Source organism: Choristoneura fumiferana, chromosome 14 (genome assembly GCF_025370935.1).
Source record: "Choristoneura fumiferana chromosome 14, NRCan_CFum_1, whole genome shotgun sequence".
Taxonomy (NCBI): domain Eukaryota; kingdom Metazoa; phylum Arthropoda; class Insecta; order Lepidoptera; family Tortricidae; genus Choristoneura; species Choristoneura fumiferana.
In genome coordinates this window covers 13,721,591-13,749,550 of record NC_133485.1, presented here as the reverse complement: position 1 = coordinate 13,749,550, position 27,960 = coordinate 13,721,591, and the positions used below count along the sequence as shown (strand labels likewise).

The 27,960-nt window shown below is 36.7% G+C and overlaps 1 protein-coding gene across 1 annotated transcript in view; it reads left to right on the top strand.

Moving 5' to 3' along the window:
* Nucleotides 1–27,960, top strand: part of LOC141435236 (adipokinetic hormone/corazonin-related peptide receptor variant I-like) — a 118,805-nt gene that overhangs the window by 80,758 nt on the left and 10,087 nt on the right. The window contains exons 2-5 of the mRNA XM_074097887.1: nucleotides 10,285–10,604; nucleotides 14,496–14,644; nucleotides 20,948–21,091; nucleotides 24,925–25,088. Of these exons, the coding sequence (XP_073953988.1) occupies nucleotides 10,344–10,604; nucleotides 14,496–14,644; nucleotides 20,948–21,091; nucleotides 24,925–25,088 (718 nt within the window). The 5' untranslated portion in view covers nucleotides 10,285–10,343. The remainder of the gene's footprint in view (nucleotides 1–10,284; nucleotides 10,605–14,495; nucleotides 14,645–20,947; nucleotides 21,092–24,924; nucleotides 25,089–27,960) is intronic.

The window sequence follows — 27,960 nt, the reverse complement described above, 5'->3', positions numbered from 1 at the left end:
CTATCTACCTTCTCGACTTCTCTGTACAAATCTGTTTATTTTAAATAACATTTGCTTAATTTTCAATAAAGCATCTCGGCAATTTTATTAAAGTTAAGTAATGAAGGATCTTTTACATAAATATCATGGGACAATTTACATCAAGTGACCTAGTAGGTAGTAAACCAGGCAAAGCTTGTACAATGGACACCAACTAGTTAGACAACGGATAAACATACTTGAATACAAATAACATCCATGACTTAGGCCCGCCCGGATTGCTACCACCATCTTGCTCGCTAATCCTGCCGTGAAGCAATTTCTTGCACTGTTGTGTTTCGGCGTGGAGAGTAAGACAGCCGGTGAAATAACTGGCACTTGAGGTATCCCATCTTAGGCCTCTAAGTTGGCAACGCATCTGCAATACCCGTGGTGTTGCAGATGTTTATGGGCGGTGGTGATCTCTTACCATAAGGAGACCCACTTGCTCGTTTGCTACCCAGTCAAATAATAAAAGTAAAAATATAATGTTTTAAACCTTCGTGATTTTCACTCATAACCTTTTTTACTGACACACTCGGGACTTAGCACGCTTAACGAAACGTCGAGGTAATTATTACTCTTTATAGCGTGATAAGTTCAGTGTGTTAGTAAATTTAAGTACAAAATGTAAGTGTTCATAGATATTCATCAAACAAACAGCTACTCGCGGCGAGGGGCGTCAAAGTTTGGAAGTGGGGTCCCGTAATGTCATGCCGTGCTAAAAAGTGTCGCACGGGATTTTCGTCTTTCGTTTGGTTTCACCTGTCTCGTTGTCGGTCTGTCTGTCTGTCTGTAATCAAATCTTGCAAGTTAAATTGGACCAACTTCCAGTAGTTGGATTGGCTTGAAATTTTGGAGTAGGGTCTAATGTTGTGTGCTAAAAAGTAACGGGGATTTTACACAGCTTTTGTTTGGTTTCACCTGTCCCGTTGTCTGTCTGTCAGTCTATAAACAAATCTTGCAAGTTAAATTCGACCAACTTCCAGTAGTTGGATTAACTTGAAATTTATATACTTATGTAAATTGCGTGGTAGTTTAGCCAGGATCGTCTCCACAGGACGGAACTCTTCAACGGTTAATGGCATCGACTTGAAATTTGGTAGGTATGCAAATGTAGTTTGGGTGACAAAATAAGTATAGTGAAGAAAAAGTAGGTACGTTGTATTAAAAATGAAATTTTTACCAAAAACTTATTCGAAAATACAAACTGAAATATAGATGCACAGAAAAACCAGAAAAATAAGACCAGCGCTAGGAATCGAACCCAGGTCCTCGGCATTCCGTGCCGTGTGCTATACCGCTACACCACCGCTGGACAACGATACAGACACGAATTTCTCCTATGCACCTCATACCTCAGCTTGTGTTGTTTCTTATTTAGCCACTTAAGCAGCGACACTAGCGACATCTATGCCGTAGCCCTCATCGAGAAACTTTTCGGCACTCCATCGGAACTAACCGCTCACCCGGACAAGAGATATCGTTACTAAGCAATCAAATTAAGATTGGTTTTTTGGAATCTTTTTTGTATTTTTTATTTCAATTCCAAATTTTTTGAAATTTTGAAATAAAAAACACATAAAAGATTCCAAAAAAACAATCTCAAAAACTTATTATTAATTCTAATTATAGAAGTTCTGTAAGGACCCGAGTTCGAGGTCATTCAGTCCACCCGGTGACCAAATGTCAATACGTCTCTAGAATAAATATCCCAACAACTATTACAACCCGAGGCATTCCAGAATAAGTCTTTTTATTAACTTTGAGTGAACTTAGATGCGGGTTAGCCCTGTGATAGTAAAGGGAGACTAGATTAAACTCAAAGGTTTAACGCGTGTAGTAAATCACAGTGACCTGTCTAAATCGTAAACTTTTAAAGTTTTCCCTGTAGTTTCTTGTAGCACTAGCTTTCGAACAACTTCTTAAAACAAAACAACTGAATTAGTATTTTCTACAAAAAATATAGTATTTTGTATTTAACATAGAATAAGTTAAGTACTAACAATTACGGACATTATCTGAAATAAAAAGTATTTGATTTGAAATATTACTTTAGATAGTGCAGGTCTTAGACGCGTGCTCGACACACGCTTAGCGTTAAGTCTACCCTGATAAAGTATGTGTTCAGAGCTCTCTTAGTAACTAATTCAAATTGTAAGGCAAAGTAAAAAAAAAATCGAGCTTTGAAACAAAAAGGTTTCATTTTCTAATCATGCGCGTTTTCTCTATACCTACATATCAATTACGCAAAATACCGGAAAGTTAATCTGGCTGATTCGAGCGACCCAAACACACCCCTTTGAATTTAATTAAATGGCGTCCTTTGCGAGTACAAATAAAATCGACGGTAGTCACATTTATATTCACCAATCGTTGTACTTTAACAATGTGTTTTTTTTTATACAAACTTTATCACATCATCAGCCGGAAGACGTCCACTGCTGAACAAAGGCCTCTCCCTTAGAACGGCACAATGAACGATAACACAAAACGAAGCCATCGTGTAACCAATGCAATTTGATTTATTACTATAGCATTATCTAAAAAAAACACCTTTCACGTCAGTACTTAATTTTTTTTTTTTATTCGACTGGATGGCAAACGAGCAAGTGGGTCTCCTGATGGTAAGAGATCACCACCGCCCATAAACACCTGCAACACCAGGGGTATTGCAGATGCGTTGCCAACCTAGAGGCCTAAGATGGGATACCTCAAGTGCCAGTGATTTCACCGGCTGTCTTACTCTCCACACCGAAACACAACAGTGCAAGCACTGCTGCTTCACGGCAGGATTAGCGAGCAAGATGGTGGTAGCAATCCGGGCGGACCTTGCACAAGGTCCTACCACCTGCAAATCTCCTGAAATCTCCTGAAATTGTTTTTTCACGTAACTCTTTCAAAATATGGTGTTAAAAAACGCGTATTTCCAGGAAGGATCAGTTTATATAACCTTACACCGACGTTCAGCGCACAAGGTCGAGTCGCAGACGTTTAACGAAAATGATTTTTGAACTTTGTACGGCTTATTTTATAAGTGAACAAAAATTACCACCATTACACCACGTTTTTCTCACAAAAAAACTCATAAAACACCGTCATTTTTTTATTATGAGACAAAAGAGCATGCAGGTCATCTGACGGGAATTGATCACCAACGCCCATGAGTATCAACAACTCAAGGCCTTTAAAGAAAGTATAAACCCTTTTCTTAAAAGCCCCGTGTCATAGTTGTATGGAAGCACTGCTCACGGAAGTTCACACATTTTACTGTACGTGGCAGGAAATAATAATGCCTAAAAATGTCAAAAATACCGTATTAGCTAATCGCTTAGTCAGAGCTACAAGCTTATCTGGACAGGAGGAGTTGTCGCCAGAATCAAAATCGCGTCCACATCGCGTCCCCTAATATTGGTACGACATGGTCAGTCCCAAGTTTTTTCACCCGAATACATAAGTTGGTAACATTGTACGACGATGCAAGGTGGCCAATATAATAATATTATAATTTTAGATAGCGTCTTAAGCGGGACGGGAGTCGTATTAACCGTGAAAAAATGTATGAAAACAGGCCTAAAATTGCAGGGACCGGCGTAAAATGGCATATTATGCAGGAAATCGTATTAAACGTGATCGTATTAAAGCGGGTTCTACTGTACTAATGAATTGTGGGCATTCGTAGGGTTAATGTCAATTAGTATCTCTGCATTTGAGAACAATTTTATAACTAGTTCTGTCTGCTCTTTTCTGTGTGAAAATAAGTTATAATTATAATATGATTTATAACTAACCAGCCTTTATCTGCTGCTTCGGTCGTGTTAATAGTTAGATCTTGTATTTAAATTGGATTACGTAGATAACTCAATCAATTAATTGACTTACATTTTGTGAGCTGTCAAAACACGTTTCTCCCATAGATCTTGTACGGCAATAGTTAGATATGACGTCATTTATTCGCCGTCTAATGGTTGACTGTTTATTTGTTTCATTGTAACTTAAACCCAAATTTAACTCCATTTACGTAAAAAACTCAACATGTAAATCACTTTTGCCCGCGGCTTCGCTCGCGCAGAATTGGTATGTAGCTTAAACCTTCTTAGATCCAGGAAAAATACATTATTTAGGGTTAATCCAGGGTATATACCTTATCTGTATGCCAAATTTCGTGCAAATCCGTTCAGTAAGTAGTTTTTGCGTGAAAGGGTAATAAACATCCTTATAAACTTTCACGTTGATAATATTAGTAAGATGTGGTGTGGATGTACTAAATAACATAAACAAGAGTGTATATACTGGATTAAATATGGTAGTTAATTGGTTGAAGATAAGTTATGGATTTAGTAATACCTTCCCTTCGGAAAATAAACTAGTAGGTATGTCAAATTGGCAGCGTTTCTCACAAATACCACTGTGATATGGGCCAAATATAGAGCATTGTAAAATAATATATCTACCAATGGTCCTTGTCTCTACTAATAAGTCGAGGCCACTTATAACTGCTTAGTCAAACATTTTGTTTACCTTTAAAATCTCACGCCTTGAAGCACGTACTAACTTAGATTACGAAGCTTAACTCACGTACCTCTTATCTTTGAGCTTTGTCTTCCCTTCCTGATACGATCCCTTTCGGTGCCGTCTTCAAAAGCTTCCTTGACATTGTGACGACAAAAAACAAAATCCGTGGCTTCCGGTATTATTCCCGAACAGCTGATTTGCATCCTTTTCAACGCTTTCATGAGTAGGGGTTACTATATGGTAAAAAGGAATGGAAATAATTTACGAGGAGTAAACAATGTTTTTTGTAACTTTCAATGTTTTCGCAAACTGTTCTGTGTTTTAGAAAAGGACAATTTAACAAAATATGGGAGCTCATAAGCACGACACAATGTGGTTAATCCCTATCCCGTGGGAACATCGGGATAAAAAGTAGCCTTCGTTATTCCAGACGTCCAGCTACCTACATACCAAATTTCATGACTCAAAGCCCAGGGGTTGTTATTTAGAGATTTTATCCCGTATCGTGGGAAAATCGGGATAAAAGTATCCTATGTTTTAATCCAGGTTATAAACTAACTCTTTGCCAAATTTCATCCAAATCCGTCCAGCCGTTTCAGCATGAAGAAGTAACAAACATACTCACTCACTCACTCACAAACTTTCACATTTATAATATTAGTAGTAAGTAGTACTAAGCGTATGTTGCATCAAGTCACAGAACAGAGATTTTTACAAAATGATAATACGCCAAATTTCAGCTCAGTTGGATGCTAGGAAGTGGTAGAAATATTATATGTTATAAATAACTGCAACATACTAACATACATACGAACTTTGCAAGTTAAATGTGAAGTGGCGGGTGGCGGATCAGCAAGATCGAAATCATACAATCACAAAAACCAAAAATAGTAGGTAGCGACTTGGGTGATATTTGTAAATATTCTGCCGGTGTGTTTGAGAATGTCTTGAATTCGTGTGGTGGCAAGTTAAATAAAAGCTAATTTAAAAATATATTAGTAAATTTAGGTTATTTTACGTTTTATTTTTATTGGGATAGTTTTTTTTTATTTAATGCTTATTATCTAGTTTAATATTCTTAATTGTCTATAAAAACTTGTAAAAATCAATCATGGTAAACAGCAGAGCTAGTTTCATAACTTCGACGTATATACAAAAGGTCACATACTCTCTACGAGATCTCTCACCCATGCTTAGAAACTCGAAACTCGAAGTTCGTATCGTACCGTCTCTCTCGCTCTCGTATTAAATAGTATAAGTGTCAGAGGGACCGCACGACACGAACTTCGAGTTTCGTAGTAGCCCTGCAGACTGTCATGGTGTCCACCACGCAACCTATCGACCCAATGCAATTAACCATTATCGATTTATAATTGAGTCCGGCGCAACGGGGGTTGAATTTATTTCCAATTGCACTAAATACGATTGCAAGGATACTTACAGACTTACTTTAATCATTGAGGTACAATACGAAATCAGCCGTAAAGTATTACTAGATAACATCAGTGTATACGTACAGTAAATAGTGTACAGTAGTAAGTACCGATTGTTTTGCAAAGGATTTATTCTACTCTACTAATACTACAAATGGGAAAGTTTGTAAGTGTTATTTATACATACCTATAGATATAGCTGTGTACAATCGAATCGGAATGTATGCATGTCATTATCATCACCACCAAACGGAAGATAACCACTGTTAAACGAAGGCTTTCCCCTTAGAACGCCACAATGAACAACTACTCGCCACTTACATCCAGCAGGGCTCTACTACGAAACTCGTAACTCGAAGTTCGTGTCGTGCGGTCCCTCTGACACTTATACTATTTAATACGAGAGCGAGAGGGACGGTACGATACGAACTTCGAGTTTCGAGTTTCTTAGTAGCTAGCCAGCGGTTGCTCGTAACTCGTCAGTCCATCTAGCGGGAGGAAAAATCTTGAGCGTTAAAGTTTATATACTTACCTACATAAAGTTCAGTGTTCTTTATGCGACGCAAAGTCAAGAAAAATCACAGCATTTCCTAGAGTTTTAAAATAAAATGCAAGTAAAATTATTGCAAATAAACTAAATTTTTGAATATTTCAAAACTTTTGGACATGCCGTCACACAGAGCTTTTTTGGGAGAGGGAGCCATCTTGAGAAAAAACAGTGTTGCACGCCTAGATTTTAAATGAAGTAGTTACCATACGATTAACATTTAGCTTTACATTAAAAATTAATTAATTACTTTTTAATGATTTATTAAACATAAAGGATAACGTGAGCGAAGCCGCATGTAAAGGGTAGTTATAAGAATTAAATAAAGAGAAATGGAGAAGACAGATTGAATAACAATCAACAAGATGCGATTCACGTAATTTCAAAGTTACACAGTTCTGTACACAAAGACAGTTGTAACCCTCCTATTAAGCAATTGTTACATTATGAACTTATGCAAATTGTATTTAACAATATTATGGTCCGCTCTCTGTCTTTAACTAGAATTTCATGTGTAGGTACTAATTTCACATTCAAGAACTCCTTTGTCATAATTTTATATTCAGTAACTAATAATTAGCCGTATTAATCATATGTATGACATATTTAGACATGGTAGAATATCATTTTTGACGCTATAATGATACGTATGCTAAACTTTAATCATTTGTCAGAAAAATTAAAAGCAATAATTATTATTTATCATAAAATACTGCGAATGGGTAAAGATGCTTTTCAAGGACCCTTTAGGGGTTGATTTTCAAAAATCGACTACGAGCTTTCATGTACTTAATTTTCTTCATTCTGTTTCATAATTTTCCATTAAAACGTGAAGTGAACACGGACAACAGCTAGTTGACTATAAATTGACTCATCATCATCGTCAACTCCGGCCTTTTGTTAGAGGGCTCGAACCCTGCTTTAAAGGCCATATGTCAAACTAAGGACCATATATGTCAAACTAATAAACTCATCATCTTCATCATATCAGCCGCAGGACGTCCACTGTTGGACGAAGGCCTCCCCCGTAGACCTCGGTTGTCCTGGGTTGAAGTTGCCTGCATCCACCGTGAACCTGCGGCTTTAACCAGGTCGTCCGTCCATCTCGTTGGTGGACGCCCTACCTCCGCGATCTTCATTCGAGAACTTTCCAGCCCCAACGGCCATCTGGTCTCTGTGCTATATGGTCTGCTTTGCCGCTTCAACGAGCTAAGTACGCTACCACGGCCTATTTCAAATCGCTTAGCATGCAGCTTCTATAAAATTTTGTTTTTAATGGAGAATATAATATACCCCATGAGACAGATAATAATATTAATCATTTTCTTTCACCCAAACGCGTCTCACGGAAGCCGGTTGAATTTGAGCTACATTAGATCAAATGGCACGTCAAATAACCGTCGTGCAACGACAGGGACTAAATGAATTTAATTTGTGCTGAATTGTCTTCACATCGATATGCGATACACGGCTCTACTTCCCCGCGAACCTCGAGCAGTTATTTCGCTTGCAGTGCAGCCAACTTAGCGATTTTGTTTTGTCGTAAATAAAAAAGGCACTGGCCTTTTGGGAACACGTCAGCGACTTTTTTACCGTACAAGAAAGGTATTATTTTTGTTCGTCGTTGCACTAGTCCGACTCGCACTTGACCATATTAAGAAAATTTTCTTTTCCCTTCTCACACTCGTAAAGTTCGTGTTTATGCTGTATCTAGGTGACATAAAATGACTTTTTATGCTCTAGTGCATAAAATAAAATCTTCGTCTAAAACTAAGGTAATCAGGTGTCAACAGCCACAAACAAAAAAGTTTCGACATATTTTTTTATCATTTTTAATCATTTATATAAAACTAAAAATGAATGAAATAAATCAATAAAATTAAAAAAATATATAATTGTATAATAATGCATAAAAAATAAAAGGTACATAGAAAGTAAATAATTTTATTGTTTCCACTGTTGCTATTTGATTCCCTCGCAATCTAAGTGAAAAGCAGAGTATAAATCATTCATATTCGAGCATTAAACCCATTTTCCCCTCGAGGTGTCTATCCACCCTCGCCGTACCGGCTCGGGTGGCTATATGAACTACTTGGGTGAATTGGCTTGCTTTATGCTCTTGATGTACAATCTACTATTTAAATTTAATACTTACTCGTTTTTCTCAGCATTCAAATTGATAACATCAGATTTTAACATTATTATTGAGTGGTTTTTATACGCTTTTGATGAATTTGTTGGACTATTTTTCTTATTATAATAGACATTAATATTTTTTTAGGTTCGTTTCAAGTTTAAACCAACTCACTTATTAGAAACATTACTTTGTTATAATTCTACTATTAAACGGCTCAAAAATGGTGAAGGAAAAAACTAAATTAGAATAAACTTTTCCACAAAATATATTATAACATTTAATTTTATTCCAAGAAAATGTTTATGCATTACCTTTTTCATTAAAAAAACTGCAGATGTATTTTTCCACTGAAAACACCACACGATGTTTCAGACCGAATGAAAAAAGTACGGAATTCTAACAAAATAACTGTATGGGTCATTTGAATTGGCTATATACGACTTGTGCCAACATCTCCATGGCCGTTTTAACTTTTTAAAAAGTTTACGACTCGACAATAATGGAATTTGTATGCGACATGATATGTGAAAAATAATGCCAACTTTTACGGAAATTTTTGAGAAAAATTAGTTCACAGCGCGGTTTTGTGAACAGTTCACTATAGTTTTTTGACGTCCGTGACAGGGGTTGTATCAAAGTAATATTGATGAAATGATGATTGTTATGAGAGGAGGCCTGTGCGTGGAACGTATATAGGCTGGGATGATGATGATTAATGCGCCGCGCGTTATGTTCTAAACAGCGAGTCTAGTAGATGTCGATGTTTTTTACCCAGGCATCTACTCAATTCTGTCTGCCAGTTACTCAGTATTTTTCTAAAACATTTTATTTACCACAATTTACTTAATCCTACTGCGACAGACAATCGTCGGCTAAATCATCCCTTGTCGGGTTTCCAATAATGTCTAGTAAGCTCATTAAGGCGAGCTTTCTATCCGCCACAAATTAAGTGAAACTCGCTCCAGCAGCACTCAGTCTGGAATTACATTTAAATATCAGTGGCTTATGCAAATAGCTGATAGCTTTAGTTGTAAATATGATTTGATTTACCTTTAATCTGGTGCGAAATAGTATGTGAATCGTCAATTTGGATTTACGGCTAGCAAATGTTTTCTGTACCTACCTATACTTATAAAACAGTAACGTGACTTACTAACTAACTGAAAGGCAACGCAAAGCCTACGCCAGCTATAACGATTCTATCTAGCCATAGCGTTTTATTTAAGACCACCTTTTTGAAGGATATATTGAGTAGTGCTCGGTATATCCCATGGTGAAATTCACCAATACTGTATGCTCCTGATTGAAATTTGTATGAGTTACAAAGAACTTAGCTAGTTATAATTCAGCTACAATCGGTATCGGTGTAATTATGTACCTATATATCACGAGATCTAAAATCGAGTTCAGTTGTTATGGATCTTGTGATAACCCCTATTGTGTTACATATTTCAGTTCATTGGATCAAAAAGAAATTCAGTATTCTCGACAAGTATCTGAAAAATCTTTAACAGCCATGGAAATTGTTATAAGGATAATTAATCACAAAAAAACATCAAAGAACATTATATTCCTACCAACCAATTAGACGTAAAATTGAATTCAATGACTTATTCATCGTTTCTTTGTTGCAGGCGTCCAGAGATTGCAATCGAGAGTGCTTACAAAATGGGTGTTTTAAAATAGATCAATCATGGATTTGGAGGAAAAAGTATCAGGCCCGGGGGGTGCGTCGCAAAAGAACTGGACGCACCTGAATGCGACGGACGAGCTGCCCCTGGAGATGAGGTTCAACCACGGGCATATGGTGTCTATAACTGTGTACAGTGTACTGATGGTGGTCTCGGCGACTGGGAACCTAACGGTGCTAACGCAGCTGGTGAAGCGGCGGCGGGCTGGCCGCGCGAGCCGGCTCGATGTGTTGCTAATGCATTTAGCAGTCGCTGACCTTATGGTAAGTGTGCGTGCTTCTTTTAAAAAACTATAACTAAAAAATTGAACCGACTACAAAAAATACATGAAAATAATTTTATACCAGTCTAAAGTCGGTGCTTCAGCACGAGCCAGCAGAAGTGATTGAAGCCCAATATATTATAGTAAATATATAGGTGAGGTACGACTATAGGGCCACTCCCGCTGGCTCGTCCTGCGGCAACGACTTCAGACTGGTATAAAATTATTTTCAAGGTTTTTTGCAGTCGGTTCAATTTTTTGTTGTGAAATAATAATAAAACACGCTTTTTAGTGTAAATGATCTAAGATACACTAGTTTAATGTCAACTGCTCGTCACCTTTTACGAAAAATTGCTTTTTCCGATAAAGAGACGTTCATTATTGAGGAGTCCTGGTGCTTCGTCACCCGTTTCATTTCACCATATGCATTACGAGGAGCTTTAATTGCTTAGCAACTGTGTTAAATTAATTGAAATTCAACCCGTGAAATACATGTTATTGAGTATATAGTCGCTCCGTTACGGCATCCAATAGTCTAAATGGCATCGCTTGTCACGTAACAAAATGACGGATTTCGCAATACATTGCTTGTCCAATTAAACTTTAAACTATAATAAAAGTTATTTTCAAAATTTGTAGAACTAAATTAGCTCAAGATGAAGAGTGGAAGCTGTGGTTTAATTTTTGCACCTGTTACAGGGACCACCTTGTATGTAGTGCCCGGCCGCTAAGAAATCAATCCTGGCACATTACCCAACGATGAATGTCAACCACTGAAAAAAATGCTATACTTACTACTCTGTAGCTCGCAACCAGCAAGCATTGCATTTTTGACTATAATTCATATTGTTAATATTCAGAAACTTTATAGCCTTGCAATATGTCAGGATTTACTTCATAACGGCCGTTGACTATAATGAACCTTTATGACGATTTTTTGGGAAAATAGTATGTACTTTCCCCTTGTCTTCCACACCGCAGTGCTGAAGTACGAAATTCGTAGTTGACAATTAAGAGTGCTGATGCCCACTTTGACATCAGGTCCCTTACGACAACCACGGGAAGAAATGCCTCCATCCTATTCCAAAACCGGGCACGGCACGTACTTTCAAGATATAGTAGGTATAGATATGCCTTAAAAAAACGCGTCTTTTTCTCGCAGCTCTTGATGCATAAACCTTACCAACAAAAAATTGGAAAACCCCCGACTTTGTCACTTCAAAGTTCAATATCTCAAAAAACGGCTAAACCGATTTTGATATAACATGTCTAAGAACCATCGCTAGAAAACCTGATTTCAAATTTAAAAAAAAACACATTCAAATCTGTCCACCCGTCTAAGAGCTACGGTGCCACAGACAGACACACATACTTATCGGCCAAACTTATAACACCCCTCTTTTTGTGTCGGGGGTTAAAAATTGATTGGGCTTACAGAAAGCACACGCCCAATGCTTCTGGCATTGTATCTCTACATCACGTAATCTGTAGATATGTTTAACATAATTTAACCTCTAAAGTGATATTGATTTTGCGGTGCTAAATTTTGTATAGAGGCTAAAAGATAAATAATTATTACAGATTAAAGATACAAATTTAGCAGTAGTAGTAATTATTTCATAGGCATATATTTCTTAAAAATTAAGGAAATTGGTCGCTTTTCCTCACTTTGTTCATCTCCCGCTTAGGTAATTAATAGATACAACTTGTTATACTCGTTGTCAGCCGACAGTATCGTGGGCACCGTCATTACAACCTCAAATTCTTGTTCTTAATTGTATTGTTTCTTAGTTGAGAATTACAGTGTACATTTAGCGTATTAATCAAACCGACGTTAATAATTATGGGGGTGATACCTACACCTGTGCTGCATCCGCCGTCCCCCCTTCCCAGCAGCGTACAAGACATTTCATTGTGCGTGTGAATTCTATTTAACGACTAAGTACCTACCTAGTTAATTCTCGTCTCGATTTATGTCTTGGGGGGATTTTTGTCACATGTGTGAGAATATCATTCGGAAATGGCGTTTTGTCTCAAAATTATGAATTTTTAATTAAATTTAATTTGCAATTAGATGTTAAAAACGAAATTTCAAATTCAATAACATTTATTTGTAAGAATACAGTAGGTAAAAATGATCTTAAAATACGACAGGTATTCAGCATGCAAGCAAGCGTACAAATATTTAGGGGCTGTTTCACCATCCATTGATTAAATTTATTTGACAGATAAATGTGATGCCGCCTCTGTTTGTTTTGTTCGACTAGACGGAGACGCAATCACATTTATCCGTCAGTTAAAATTAATCAATGGGTGGTGAAACAGCCCCTTAGTTCTAGGTCATAAAAATTTAGGTTATACCACCTAATTTTCTACAATATTATTTTTATTCTATATTTTATTAATTAATAAGTCATTTTATTTTAGGCATTTGCTAGATTATTATTATTTCTCCTTTTCACTCGAGTTAATAATTCTGAATTATTAATTCAACACAGTTCCTCTCCACTTTGAAAACTAGCCGCCTGTTTTGCAATCTCGCTTGAATACTAATCAACTATTGGTCAGCGCCTTCAGGCGAGTAGTATTGGTACGTTTGTAAACATTTGGGAACTTCGCTGTTTGAATTGATGAAGTTATATAAATCACGGTCGAGTTACGATATGGCTAACTTCACTCTAGCCACAAGTTCAAAATGATAACAAGCACTCCGCCTGTTTTGCAATCATCTATTTAACGCTATTTGAAGGGATCAACGGATCGGAATTGGGCCTTTGCTTCTTCAATAGGAATACGTATTGTAGCCAGTCTGTAAGACTTTAAGGGATCTGATTCACGCGTCGCTCTAATTGCTCTCTTTTGTAGATAAAAATTGACTCAATGTCTGCAGCAGGCCGTACGCTATCACTCCGGTCAAACTAAAAACCTTTCGTGTTAGGTCACATGGCATGCATAAAAGGTACCAAATGATGTGATGATAATGAATGATGAGATGATTGTGTTGCTTAAACTGAACAACTTTATCCAAGGAACATTTCGAAAAACGAAAGAACATACAAGATGTACAAATTGGTTAGATGGACTTACTTATAGTAAGGCGAAAAAAAAAATTCGTTTTTCGACCTATGTTCCTTGGAGAAAGCTGTTCAACACTAGCACCTGTTTAAGTTTCATCACATCATTAAAGTATCACCATAACATCCCATCCCCGAACGTGATATTTATTTATTTTTATTTTATTTATTAACATGATTTTTAATACGACTCGGAATACTTTGAGTGACACCTTGAGGGTTCAAAATATGTGATGAGTTACTTTGAACATTACAATTACGTTTAACTTTAAATTTTCTGTAATTTACTGCCAGGGTTTCTTCTTAAAAGGAGGGTAAATAGTTTAGTTTACTTTGTTTTACAGCATCCTTACTAATATTATTAATGCGAAACTGTGTTTATTAGTTTGTTCTGCTTTAACTACTCAACTCACTACCATGAAGTTTTGAATATATAATAGGATAACTTTTATCCCGTAAAAGTAATTGTTACTACTCGTAAGGGAGCATCATAAACAAATTCTTTGCAGACAAAGTAAAGACGAAAGAATTTACATTGGATTTGTCAAAAGGTTACCTACATAACTAATTAAAAAGGTATAAAAATATAGTAAACAACAATAAATTTATAAAAATCAAAAACCCGACTGCCTTAAAAAAACCTAAAAAGAAGAAAACAAGTGTAGTGGTCTAGACCTCTGCTAAGTAGCTAACTTAAAGTTCAACAGTCGGGACCCATTAGGTTAGGGTCAACTACAAAGAGATGTATCAAACCACTAGGCCACCACGGCGTTTTTCGTTTTAGGTACGAGTATTAAATGCTTGCAGTGTGTCCACAGGTGACGTTCCTGATGATGCCGCTGGAGATCGCGTGGGCGGGCACGGTGCAGTGGCTGGCCGGGGACCTCATGTGCCGCCTGATGATGTTCACGCGGACCTTCGGCTTGTATCTCTCCAGCTTCGTGCTCATATGCATAGCTGTTGACAGGTGAGGACATTATCATGGTACCTACTAGGAATACATATACACATATGCATAGCTGTTGACAGGTGAGGACATGTAAAACTGTTACGTATTTTTAGTGTCAAATACATATATATTCTTTTTAGGTTTCCTTCTTCTGCTTTAGGTGCCATCTTCTACCGGAGGTCGGCTATCATTAGTAGAGATGGGTAAATCCGGATCTGAAGATTCAAAAGAGTCAGATCCTTAAGCGAATCGAAATACCTTATTGACTCCTTTCAAATCTTATCGACTCCGAGGAGATACTAACTCCGACCAACCTATTGGATCAAGCAACTGGCGATCGGCGATTCAGCACTCACTTCACTTTCGTTCAATCACGTCGGATCGGCTCTGTTATGTGCCGTCCCGCTCATGCTAATAGCATTTATTACGAGAGGAAGAGTGATAGCATGATTCCAATTTCAGAGCCGATCCCCGGAGCCGGTTCGCCAGTAGTAGGTAGGTATATCCGAAGTGACTCACAGATTCAAAAGAGTCATTAGGACGAATCGGTACTTCGGTACCTCGGTACCAAACCGAGCCGGATCGGCCATAGACAAACTAATCATCGCTCGAAAGAACCGGAGTCAACAAAGGAGTCGGAGTCGATAAGCGGATTCGGTACCGAATCCGGAGCTGGATTTAGTGAGTCAGATCCCTTGTCGGAGTCAAGATTACCCATGTCTAATCATTAGTACTATTCTTCTTTAACACAGTAGCTCGGAACAGGGATAGTGTGCTAAGGTTGAACCATGTCCGGAGATATTTAAGCCACGAAGTACGCTTTCTTCCGGGCGGTTGCTTTCCCTGGATTTGCCCTTGCATGAGTTGGTTAGGTTTCCTAAGGTATCTCAAAAAGGAAAAACTGAAGCCATATAGGATCACTTTGTTGTCCGTCCGTCCGTCTGTCTGTAAGACCCTTTATTTCGGCAACGCTTGGAGGTATCGGGTTGAAATTAAAACCACACACTCAGGTCTACAATCCATTGAAGCTGTTTAAAATCAAACTTTTAAGTCAACGCTATCAAAAAATAACCTCGCATAGGTCAAAGGTCAATGTGGTTATTTAAAAAAAACTATTGACTTTATTGTTATAATTAATTTAACAAAATTTAAAATGTTAAAATAATGATTAGGATAGGAATAAACAGTAGATAAAATAGGAATTTAAGTGGATTTATTTCTAAATTTAGTTAGTTATCATCTACGGTTATCATTACCAAATTGAAGCAAGGAGTTAAGCTGTATAGAGATAGGCTGTGTGGACATATACCATTGTCATATATGCCTACCGATTGCTTTTTTTTTCTTAACATTTTTTTTACTTCTTTGGTTTATATGGTCTGCGTATACCAGTAAGAAACTAATGAAAATAATTTAATAATATTTGACTAGTATTAAGTATAGAATTTGTAATATAACTAATTAAGTATAAAAGTATAGTTTTCCTACGCTGTTGTTAGATATGATTTGCCTCACTTTCCGAGTATGAGAGATGAAAACATAATATCTCTGATCTCGGATGTCCAGAAACAGATATTATAACCAAACCAAAGTAATTATTTTATTTTCAGCAAAAAAGTGTATTCTGATAAATTTAGAAGGATTTTAACTTAAATTACCACCAAATTATTCAATTTAAGACGGAATTAGCTCTCAGTTACGTCTGCGTACAAGTCATTAGTCCCAAATCCAGCATGTCATTAGTTTTAAAATTAAGACACTTATCCTATAGATCAAAGTACGCATCTAATAAAAGAAAAAAACGGCACTTTGATTATTATTAAGTACTAGGTACTGCTGAGCTGAGCGAGCTGAGCCTACAAGCCTTAACTAAAGTCAGACGCTATCTGGCAGAAAGTATTATATCAAACTAATGTATCAAATCTTTCCCGCAAAAATAACTTTTAATAACGGATAAAAACCGTTTCATTCATCATCGACCAGATACTTTCAACCTTCAAAGTTCTCAGCCAAGCTTAGCCACAAATCCAAGCCCTCTTAAAGTTACACGCACACAATGGCCCGTCACATGAGTATCCCGTCTTACACAGATGTCGTGTTAATTGAGTACTTCATACGGAGAAACCCGCTTCAGTTCTCTATTGATGTATAATTTATTGTAGGTACATAAAATACAAAAAAGTTTCTGTTAAAAATTTAGTTTTTAATACAAGCTTTTTTTGCTGACTGTACTTTTTGTTGGCTGCACTTGCATTTTCATTTAAACTGCATATCCGTACCAAATTTCAAGTCGGTACTATTAATCGTTGAGGAGTTTTCTCCTGCGTAGACGATCCTTGCAGAACCACCAAGATGTCACTGCCAGATTATTGTATTGTCATCAAATTTACATAAGTATGTCAAGGTTCGAATCAATTGGACCGCTGGAAGTGGTTCAAATTCAGCTTCCTAGATTTGACTCAAACAAACGAATAAATAAACAGGGCAAGTAAAAGAAAAGCTTGTAAAAAAACTGATTACAATGAGAAACAGATGTTGGTGGTCAAACACGTGGTCTTGCCTTCAACTGTCTAGAATCAGCCACCGCTCCATTGTGTACCCTCAAAGTAACGGTTTTTAGTTCGAGGAAAATGAGGCTTTCGTGACCGTTGGAATTACGCTAGATAGTGTTTAGTATCGTGAGGTCCCTTCGACGTTACAGTTTCGCTTGTGCTTGCCTCATTTAGTTATTTGACCAATTACAAACAACAGACAAACGTAAAAATTATTACCTCACAATGCTACCGGCAACTAGTTTGTCACAGAAACTCTTATTGGCAGAACACACCACTAATTGTGGTCCTATGCCAATACATTTACAACTTTTACAAAATGTCATTCCAAGATCAAGAATAAGTGAGGGTTCCCTTTAAAAATTTAATATTTGAACCGAGGAATCCGTCGAGAGATGCTTAAACTTCAGAAGCATATAATTTTGCTTTACATTTACGTAATTAATTCAACCCTAATTAGCATTAAACGCTTATATTTACATTGTTTCATTTCGAGCACGCTTGTTAAGTTGGCTGAAACCAATTAGAGTAAATTACACGAAGTACTTTATCTTAAAGCAATCAGTAATTAAGATAGAAAACGGTTTTATATTCGCTGTTAAAATTATAAACACTTTGAATAAGTAGAGGTTCTTAGAATTCGTGTTGTGAATTTTTAATTTTATAATATCGTGAAAAAGCTACATCGCTATCATTAGAGTTTTCCAATAGACCTCCGGCAGTATCTTGCCTCTTTAGCCAACGTCGTTCATAATTTATATTTTTTTTATACAAGGTGGGCTCTGTAACAGGAGCAAAAAATGTAAACACAGCTTTGAGCTAATTTAGTTCCACAACTTGTGAAAATAACTTGTATTATTATTTTTATTGTAGCTTAAAGTTTAATTGGATAATTATTATTTATTTAAAATATGGCTTCTGTCCTATTTTAGGACAAATTCGCCAGTGTCGAAGTAAGCTCTCTTTGAGAGCGACGTTGTACGGTGATTGTAGTTTTTGCAGCTTGATAGTAAAATTCCAGATTCCGCATTAAAAAATGTCAGACACGAGAGCAATATATAATTTAGTGATCACTGTTCACTGTAAGGGTTAATCGCCGCATAAAAACACTATCAAAATTATACTTCAACTACCAGAAATACCAAAATTAGATACTGTCTACATCCGCCATGTTCGAATTGCGAAATTTCCGTCATTTCGTTACAGGACAGACAGGCGATGTAATTACCATTTAATTTGTTTGGAATAAACAATGATAAAAATTACTCAATTTTTGAAAGTTGCAGCACCAAAGTAGTTCCATTTGAGTAGCAAAACCTGTTTTAATTTTTTTGCTCCTGTGACAGGGCCCACCCGGTATATTATAAATCTTTCACGGTGTTAGGTATAGAAAAGGACAGTATTTTACCAGTTACTTATGATGACGTAAGGGAGTGCGTCCACGCGACATAACAATATTTTATATGAATATAAGTAAATTATTTAGTAATTCGTTAGTTTTTCATCAAATAAAGATTTCTGACAAAAAAAGGAAAGTAGGTAGTTCAAAATGTTAATGATCATAATGTAATTTTTTTAGTAGAGGATTCTATGTTTTAAATATGATAAAATGATATCTTATAATGAGTACTATAAACGATTATAAGAAAACAATATCAGTCAGGGGCAGTTTTACTATGGTAGACCAGCAGGGCTACTACGAAACTCGAAGTTCGTATCGTACCGTCCCTCTCGCTCTCGTATTAAATAGTATAAGTGTCAGAGGGACCGCACGACACGAACTTCGAGTTTCGAGTTTCGTAGTAGACCTCCTGTGTGTGACTCTTTAAAAAAAATCCAGGAATTTTATTTGACTGCCATGCCATGCATAATCTTTGCATAATGGTTCAAGCAAGTGGTCCCACGCGTTAACATTGTAAAGAAATTTATCATCATCGTACTGTTTATTTTGTTCCTAAATTTAGATAAACGTAAAATTTAACATTAGGCTCAAACGCACAAGCGGCTCGCGCGTACAAACGGATAACATAATTGTTGAATGTTGAATTTAATTAACTTACTCGCGCCAGGAATCAAAGTAACTTATTTAACGTAGAATAAAGTAAATACGCGACAGTGTGGGTAAACAATGATGTACTGGGGAGTCGTAACTTGACGCTTAACGAGACGCACACACGCTCCCCAGGAGCGTTAAGGTTAGACCGCAATAGTTTAAGGTGGGTCCACACCACCCCACCATAAACCAAGGTTTAGACGAAGCCGGTAACGATGGCACCGTCCCCAGACAAGCCAGCGTTGGCTTGGCCCGTGTTGTTAAATGAGGCCAACTGGATTAACTGAAGTCCTGGATATTCTTGTAGTTAGTGTGCACATGCGGTGGCTGCGAGGCACGCAAACGGAGATACGGGCACTGCCTTGGAAAATAGGCCGGCGCTCTATTCCCGCCAGCGCTGGCAACTAGCGCTGGCTTATCTTGAAAAACTGTTTACTTATTACAAGGCCAATTACAAGCCAGCACTGGCTTCGTCTAAACCTAGCTTTACTTTTGTTATTACGAGACCTCAGTTGAGTGTAACTTAAAACAGTGTAAACACAAGCATTTAATGACAAGCCAAACGTGGTGAGCATTGGCAACCCCCTCTCCTCTCCTCATGATGATGATGATAGGTATACCCAGGCCCCAAGTCCCCGGCAGGCCCGCTAGTCCGGACTGAAGATCGCGGTAACGGAGGGGCAAGAGGTGCTAAGAATCTCTGGCAGATCCGGCTACCTAAAACCGCAGGTTCACGGTGGATGCAGGCAGCTTCCCACCGAAGCAACTAGAGATCTCTTGGGGAGGCCTATGTACAAGAATTATTATTTTTTATTTATTCTTCTTTTCTCTAGGGAAAAGGCAAAGATTTAATATCATACAGCCAAGTCACCATTGACCTTCATATTTTTTCCTCGTAGCCCTCCTTCATTCACTTTGACGCGAGTAACAGTGTTACCACTGTTAATATTGAGTCTTTATTGATAGTCCCTTTTACAATACTTTTCATACAGCACGCTAAAAACTGAATTATAATAAATCATGACGTGCTTAATGTTAGTGCAGTCCAAAGAGTATAAGTACCTATATATGTAGAAAGTCGAAATCGCATTTAATTGACGAAGCCACAATTTCAATTATTTAGGTTTAATTTAGCGTGTTCCCAGAATATCCGCAATAAGATGATGGAATTAAAGAGGCGAAACTGAAAATCATAAATATTATACAGATGGCTTTTATTATATTTCTTACCTAAGTACATAGACAATTGAAATGTATGATTTGTTTGTTTCCCCAGTGAGTTTATACACTACACGTGTACATATTTACGAGTATTTACGTTGTTATGTAAACAAATTTAGATATGTTGTTTACTTATTTGTGTAACCAACTGGCTAAAGTGGCATTTTTCTACGGAAATATTTTCACTTGTACCGCGGGCGCTCCCAAAACCAGAAGGAAACATTATTTAAATTACCTCAGTTGTGTACATGGAGGTTGTGTGTTTCGCCCTACCCTCGAAATAATCCAGTGCCGGTAACCGCAGTCTATATCCCGTAGAAAAAAAACATTTAATATGGAAAAAATCACAAAATAGTTTGAAATCAGAAAACTGCCGGTAGTGCCGGTCTTGCAAACCAAATATGTCCAACGACTTTAAAGCTTTAAAGCTGCATGCCTATTATTTTCATTTTCAAATATTAAATCCATATTCTGTATGATCATTCCTTTTTTCAGATACTACGCTATCCTAAAGCCCCTTAACGTAAAATGGGAAGCCCGAGCGAGGCGAGCGCTGCACATCGCCTGGATATGTGCTGGCCTCGCCAGTCTGCCGCAAAGCTTCATCTTCCATCTCGAGGAACATCCTGAAGTTAAAGGGTATGTGACCACTATAACCCCTGATCATAGATTAATAATATCCAGCTGGCGTTCGTGAGTATATTTGTGTGGGTATAGTTTTAAATGGGTTGTATAATTTTGGAAAATAGCGTTGCTTGCCGCACACCATGCTGAGTGGGGCCCAATTTATACTATTCGATGTACAGTCGCGGAATGAAAAGGTTGACCACTTTAAGGTCTGTTTTTGCTTGCTCAGTATAACTGCTTTATCGACCGAGTATGACACATATTCCGTCATCATTTCATTAAAAAAAAGTAAAACCGACTCCAAAATAAAAATAACATAACATTTTTCTCTAAAAAGGTGCTCAAAGTATGAAAATACGTATTTATCAAACAAATCCGAAATCAAAACAATCCTCATCGCAAAGCTTCAAACAACCTCAATAGCTTTTGACCTGCCACACAAGCCTTAACCTGTCTAAAACTAAGAAAATTAGAACACGTACATTCAAATCCTAAGGTGAACATCTCCCGAAAGACGAGCCGTGTGATGTTGGCTTATTTGTATACAGTCTTGTGGCTATAGGAATCTCCGTATCGAGATCAATCAAATTCAACATTGAACAGAATTTCGAACACAATCGAAATGGATCTCCGTGTTGAATGGAAAATAACGGATCCACTTTGGTTGGAAGTCATAGGATAGGAAGTCATAAACACAAAAAATAAATTGCGACGTGAAATAAACTGAGAGTCTTTTTGGGTATCGATGGACATGAATAGTGAACAAAATAGTTAAAATAACCAATTAATAACAATTATCTTCTTGTTTACGTCTACAATATAGGTATTATAAAATTTTAGTACCAGTAACCACTGATTTGTTACCTGTGCTAAGTATGGGGTTCGTAAAATGCGAACAACATTCGTTAAAGTGTCATAATTACGTCATTTCAAATGATTTTACTCACATTTTACGATTCCTGCTACTAACACGTTAGGAGGACTGTCTTAATAATCTACTAAGAAAATATTTTCTAATTAACTCGAGGAAGATTCACAATCCGCTTGTGCCCACCTTTCCCCATTAGCTAAAAGGTCGGCGATTATGTTAGGTGAGATCAAAAGATTAATATTAATTTCACGAACAATCTCAAGCCAGATATTATGCTGTAAATGTGAAAAATGGTCAGCGTGCAAACATGTGGTACAAATAAATGTGAAGACCGTCTAAGTAGATGTAGATCGAAATACAGACAGACTATTGTCTACATCTAGATAGATAAATAGGCAAGTCTAGCGAAACATAAATAGTTCAAATTAATTTAAAATATATTTATTTAAACAATGAATTTTTACATAAAAATAAAAATAAAAACACATAAAATTAACTAAAACGGGCTTCCTCTTCCAAAGGCAGCGCAGCGCGGGGCATTGTACCTAAGACGCTGGCGGCGTTGCCTCGTTCGTTGCACTGCGGGGCTCAGTCTTTAGGCAAAGAAAAAGCCTGCTCTTAGGTCGAAATAATTTAAATGTGCCATGGCAACTAACTTACCATTTCTAGGGTTCCGTAGTCCTACAAGGAACCCTTATGGTTTCGCTTAGCTTAGAGACTACTAGTGCTAGAAAGCTGTAGTTTTACATAGTAGGTATTTAAATTAACCGAGCCCAAAAAGTGGTAAAATAAAAAAAAATGTTTTAGTGTCCTCCCCGACACCTAAAGAAGAGATGTTTATTTTTGGTCTATACCCCTATTGTGGGGTATCAAAAATTCAAATTAATTTATTTACTATCGTTGGGTAAGTCTTTCGAAAAGATTATACGTTCACTGAAATAAATAATATATAAATAGGGATCCTTTTCCAATGTATAAAGCTTTAAAAAAAATACTTATTTTTGCTACAGGGCAGTCAAGCAGCCCCCTTCTTGTACAAGTGAACGAGTAATAGTCGATCTCCACTTAATATTGAATATTTGACGCATAATAAAATTGATGAACCCTATACCGACCGTGGGCCGACACGCGCACTTCGTCAGTTTTGGAATTACTTGCTTGTCATTTGCTCCCCGAAACAAATGCAGTGCGATTCTTTCATCGCACTTGTGCCCACTATGGCCGAATCTCTCTCATTAATGACCTCTTTAGAAATATATGAGATAATTACTCCAGGGTCAGTTTCATTCGTGCGTGCGTGGTACATCTGTCTGTCACCACTATTTTCTCAGGAACATTTAGAGGTAAGAGGTTGAAATTAATATCAAATATTTAGGAGTAAACAATTAGGTCTATCCAGCAGTAAATTATTGCTGCTCATAAAATTTTCTCCAATACCCACGCCCATTTAATTACATTCTTGCTTGTGTACCGGACCAAATGAGTTATGATTCTATTAGCCACCGTTCACATTTAATCTAATGTACTGTAATTTATTATATTGATGATATTAATAAACGTTCAATTTATTTTCTAAGCCAATGAATTTTCCGAATTGAAAGAGTTAAAAAACATAATTTTGCATTTGGAGATATTTTACTGTTACCTAGTGCAGACGTTCTCAACAGGTGTGCCGCGATTGCCGCGAAGTGTATGCTGCATTGAAATCATGAATAGCTATTTTAATGAGAAAATAGTACGAAACAACTGACGCGCGGCGTGTGCGATTAAGAAGCCTCCACTGTCCGTTATGTTATACATACGAGTATATTATGGGTATACTGTACAGTCCGACTCGCACTTGGCTACTTTTTACTGGTATGCACGACTTTGATGAACGAAAAGTGTGCCGTTAAAACCAAAAGGTTGAAAACGCCTGACCTAGTGATTACCTACATTTTATGTCACTGTAATAATCTATGTACAGTCAAGTGCAAAAACCACTCAAAAATATGTTACTACAGCCTTATTGCGTCGGAATAAGAGTCAGTGCTACTTATTTTTGAAACTTTGTTTATGTTCATATTTTTACACTTGACTGTACCTTATGGAACCTGAGGAAATTCCCGGATAGCAAGCTAGTGTTAGTAAAATAGCAACTCTACTTGACGATCAGAAAGCCCAGTCAATGGTTAAGGAAGCTGACTATGAAAGTTCAGGTTCCGCAGATTCCCGGGATAAAGAGTAATGTACATATGTTCTCGTGTATCGGATTTCTAATACATATTATGTTAATTAGTATGTATCGATCTATTTAAGTATGCTTATACGTAGCCTGGTAGGTACCTATAACTCAAGTTTTACTTGCGCCTGAGTAACTATCGGCGTCAAGTGCATCGTAATATTTCTAGCTAGTTTTTGTATACCTACTCATAGCCAGAGTTGCTAGCTTGCTATCTTAGCTTGGAAAACTCGTGTATTCCGGACATTTTCTCAGGGTGAGTTTACATTAGCCAAAGGTTATAAATAAATAAAATAAAATACAAATAAATAAAAAGACATTTATTGCCACATTAAAAAAAATACAATGAACATAACAGAAACACACCAAATAAAACGTAAATTTAGAACTACACAATGTCCAAAAAGGTAGGAAAAATAATAATAATAATAAAAAAAGACAAAAATAAAAACAACAGACACGTTACAAATATGTGGCAATAGGCTCAAGCTCAGCATTCACATGCTGCCGGTCGACGACCGGCGGCGCTGATTTTCAGCCTGCGCCCGTCTCGCGGCACGTTTTACAGTCAGTAATACGGGAAGTGTAAACACGCAAAAGTATTTATATTACAAAAAAAAAACTATTAAAAAAAATTGCAATTGTAACACGTAAGAGTTATGAAGCTTGTTTATTGTCTGTAGACAGTAAAGATATTGTTATGTTCGTAGTTAGTGTTTAGGTATTTAAAACTTTAATTCTATCTGTTCGCAGATACTACCAATGCGTGTCGTACGGCTCGTTACCGACGGAGTCTCACGAATTCGCGTATTTCCTCCTCAACATGGCGCTTATGTACGTGCTGCCGCTCGTATCCACGCTCTATTGCTCGTTGGCTGCGCTACATGAGATCATACGACGGGCAAACACCACCAATGGTAAGCGAAATTAACAAATACTCACTTTACACCGACATTTTGTGGTAAGGATGCCACTTCATCAAGTTTATTGTCATCGAAAGCTTTCAACCTTATTTTAGGAATGATTATTTTCAAAACCAGCCTGAAAACTGATAATCGATGAACTGTGATTAATATCAAACTCAAACTCACAACATTAATTGACATAAAAAATGCACTACATCACACCAAAGAAACACAGTAACATATAAATAGAAGAAGAGAGAAAAATTAGAGATGTGCTGTAGTGTGATGCCAAAAGGACACAGCTCAGCAAGTGCCGTAGCCTTGTAAGCAGAGCTGCAGCGCTGGTTTTCAGCTGAACCAATAACGCTTACACTTACCAATGATTCCGAAAGTTATTACCTTGGCTATTATACCGTAGGTGACCCAAATTTTGAGCTGGGTGAAGATGAATTGATCAGTCAATCAATTAATTTGTAGTAGACTTTTCTTAAAAAACTTACAATATACAGGTTGTCCCGTAAGTAGTACGACAAACTTAAATTGGAGATAGGTGGGCAGGTCATCTACCAAATGTAAAAAAATGACCTTAGTAAGTCTCACCGTTGTTGAGAAATTTCGATTTTTCTGAATTTTAGAAAAATGGGTGGGTATACTATACATTACACTAATGGGCACTAAGATTTCAAGTTATGATACGAGTATTCAGAATGAATTGTATTTTGCTTTTATTTTTATTGAAAATAATCTTGAATAGTTGTGTTATCAGATGCAAAAAGCATTTTGAAAATACTATTGCAGTTTTTTTTTCATTTCAATTTAAGTAAATTTTGCCTCTGCTTCTGAAATTTAGTCAAGATTTGTTCTATCACAGTCAAAAAAATACATATCCTTAAAACTTAATAAAATATAATATATATAAAATAAAAATAAAAAAACTTACAACCTTGTCCATTTAATGGACATTCAAAAACGGTGAGACTAAAAGTGCAGTGTTCTTTATCAATTCTGCGGCAAATATTAAATTTTGAGTTTCGATACTTCACTTCTAAAGCCTACAAAACTTTGATGTTTTCTTTTTAAATTTATTATAAATACAACCATTATAATTTTCCTGAAGGATGACTGCATCCTCAATCATTTTCCAGACAATAATTTTACATCATTTCTTTTATCACACACAATAATAAGTATTCATAATATTCCTACCTTCAACAGAGGATAAAGATAATAAATTGCAACGTCGGTAACAGCGAACAACTCATAGAATCGGAAAAAACTGACCGCGCATAAAATATTGAGGACGTAGATTTATTTCAGTGACTCACTAATATTATTGTGCTTATCCGCGATATAGAAGAAAGCCGAAAGGCAGAGGAGCAATGCGTGCAATAAATTCATCGCAAAAGTTCAGCTGTGTGTTTTTGAGCCCCATATATTTATACGAATACCAGAAGCATTCAGATACGCGGATATTTTCTACTCAAACGAGAAAATCGAATAGCAAACTGAATTTATCGTAATATTTACGCTCTGCGCGTTACACCGTGTTATCCGTTTTTGTCGGCCTTTGGTGAGGTTGTGTGTTTAGCAATGGAGCGTCTCAAGCTTTTGGCCAAATAATAAAGGTGAAGTGACTCGACTCGTGATAGTTTTCATCCGAGCGAATACGTCTCCGCTTGATCTCCGTGTTATGAATCTATTACGAAACTAAACGATCCTTATTGTAGCGGAAGCGAGAGGTTAGTGTTGACATTTTTTTTTTAAGTTTTCTTAAATCGTTGTTTCGAGTAAAATTTTAAATAGAAAACAGGTTTCCATTAAAGTAAACAATAAGATTTTGCGACTTCAAACAGCTATAATTACGCTTATTAATTTAGGTTTTCTGAAAAATTATGTTACATATATGTGCCATTTTCTCTTAGACTTTGACGTTCGTTAACTGTGCGTTTTCTTTTTCAACGTGGCTTACGAGTACGTACGAACGCTTATTTTTCGTAATCGATCATTATCGTGTAACGTGATTTTCAATTATACATGACTAGCTTTTGCCCGCGGCTTCGCCCGCGTGGAATTCGGTTATCTCGCGAACTGTGCATTTTTCCGGGATAAAAAGTAGCCTATGTCACTCGCTGGCCCATAAACTATCTTTATGCCAAAAATCACGTCGATCCGTCGCTCCGTTTCGACGTGAAAGACTGACAAACATACACACACACACTTTCGCATTTATAATATTAATATGGAAGTATGGATATACAAGGGAAGCTCGTTTAAAGGTATTAGATTAGATTACAAAATTTTACATCTGTTTTGAAGAACAAGGTATAGTACCTGCCCATTTAAATGAAAATAAAATTCGAATCAATTGAAAATTATGAAATAAAAATAAACAGATTGGTTTTTGGAATCTTTTTGTATTTTTTATTTCAATTCCGAATTTTTGTTACTTTTACGGTCACCTGTAAAACCCATATCGAAAATACAAACTAAAATATCGCTGGTCTTATTTTTCTGGTTTTTCTGTGCATCTATATTTCAGTTTGTATTTTCGATAAAAATAAACATTCAATTTTAGGTACGTCGTTTTCTACTTGAAGCGACGTTCGATATACAATTGATTTCAAAATGAAGATCAAAGGTTTTCGGGTGGCTACTATTAGGTGGACTAATGTGTGTTAAACTAATTTCATCGGGATTGATTTTTCACTCGAAAATACCATTTGAAAGTGTTAAAAGTACCTAAGTATACGTGTTACGTGTTAGATACTAAAAAACTGCAACTAAAGTAACTAAATTAAATTCTAATTAAAAATATTTTATTTTGTACTCAGAGCAACTACTTACATTTTCTCACGCTCTAAAAATAACGTATTTTAATATCTTT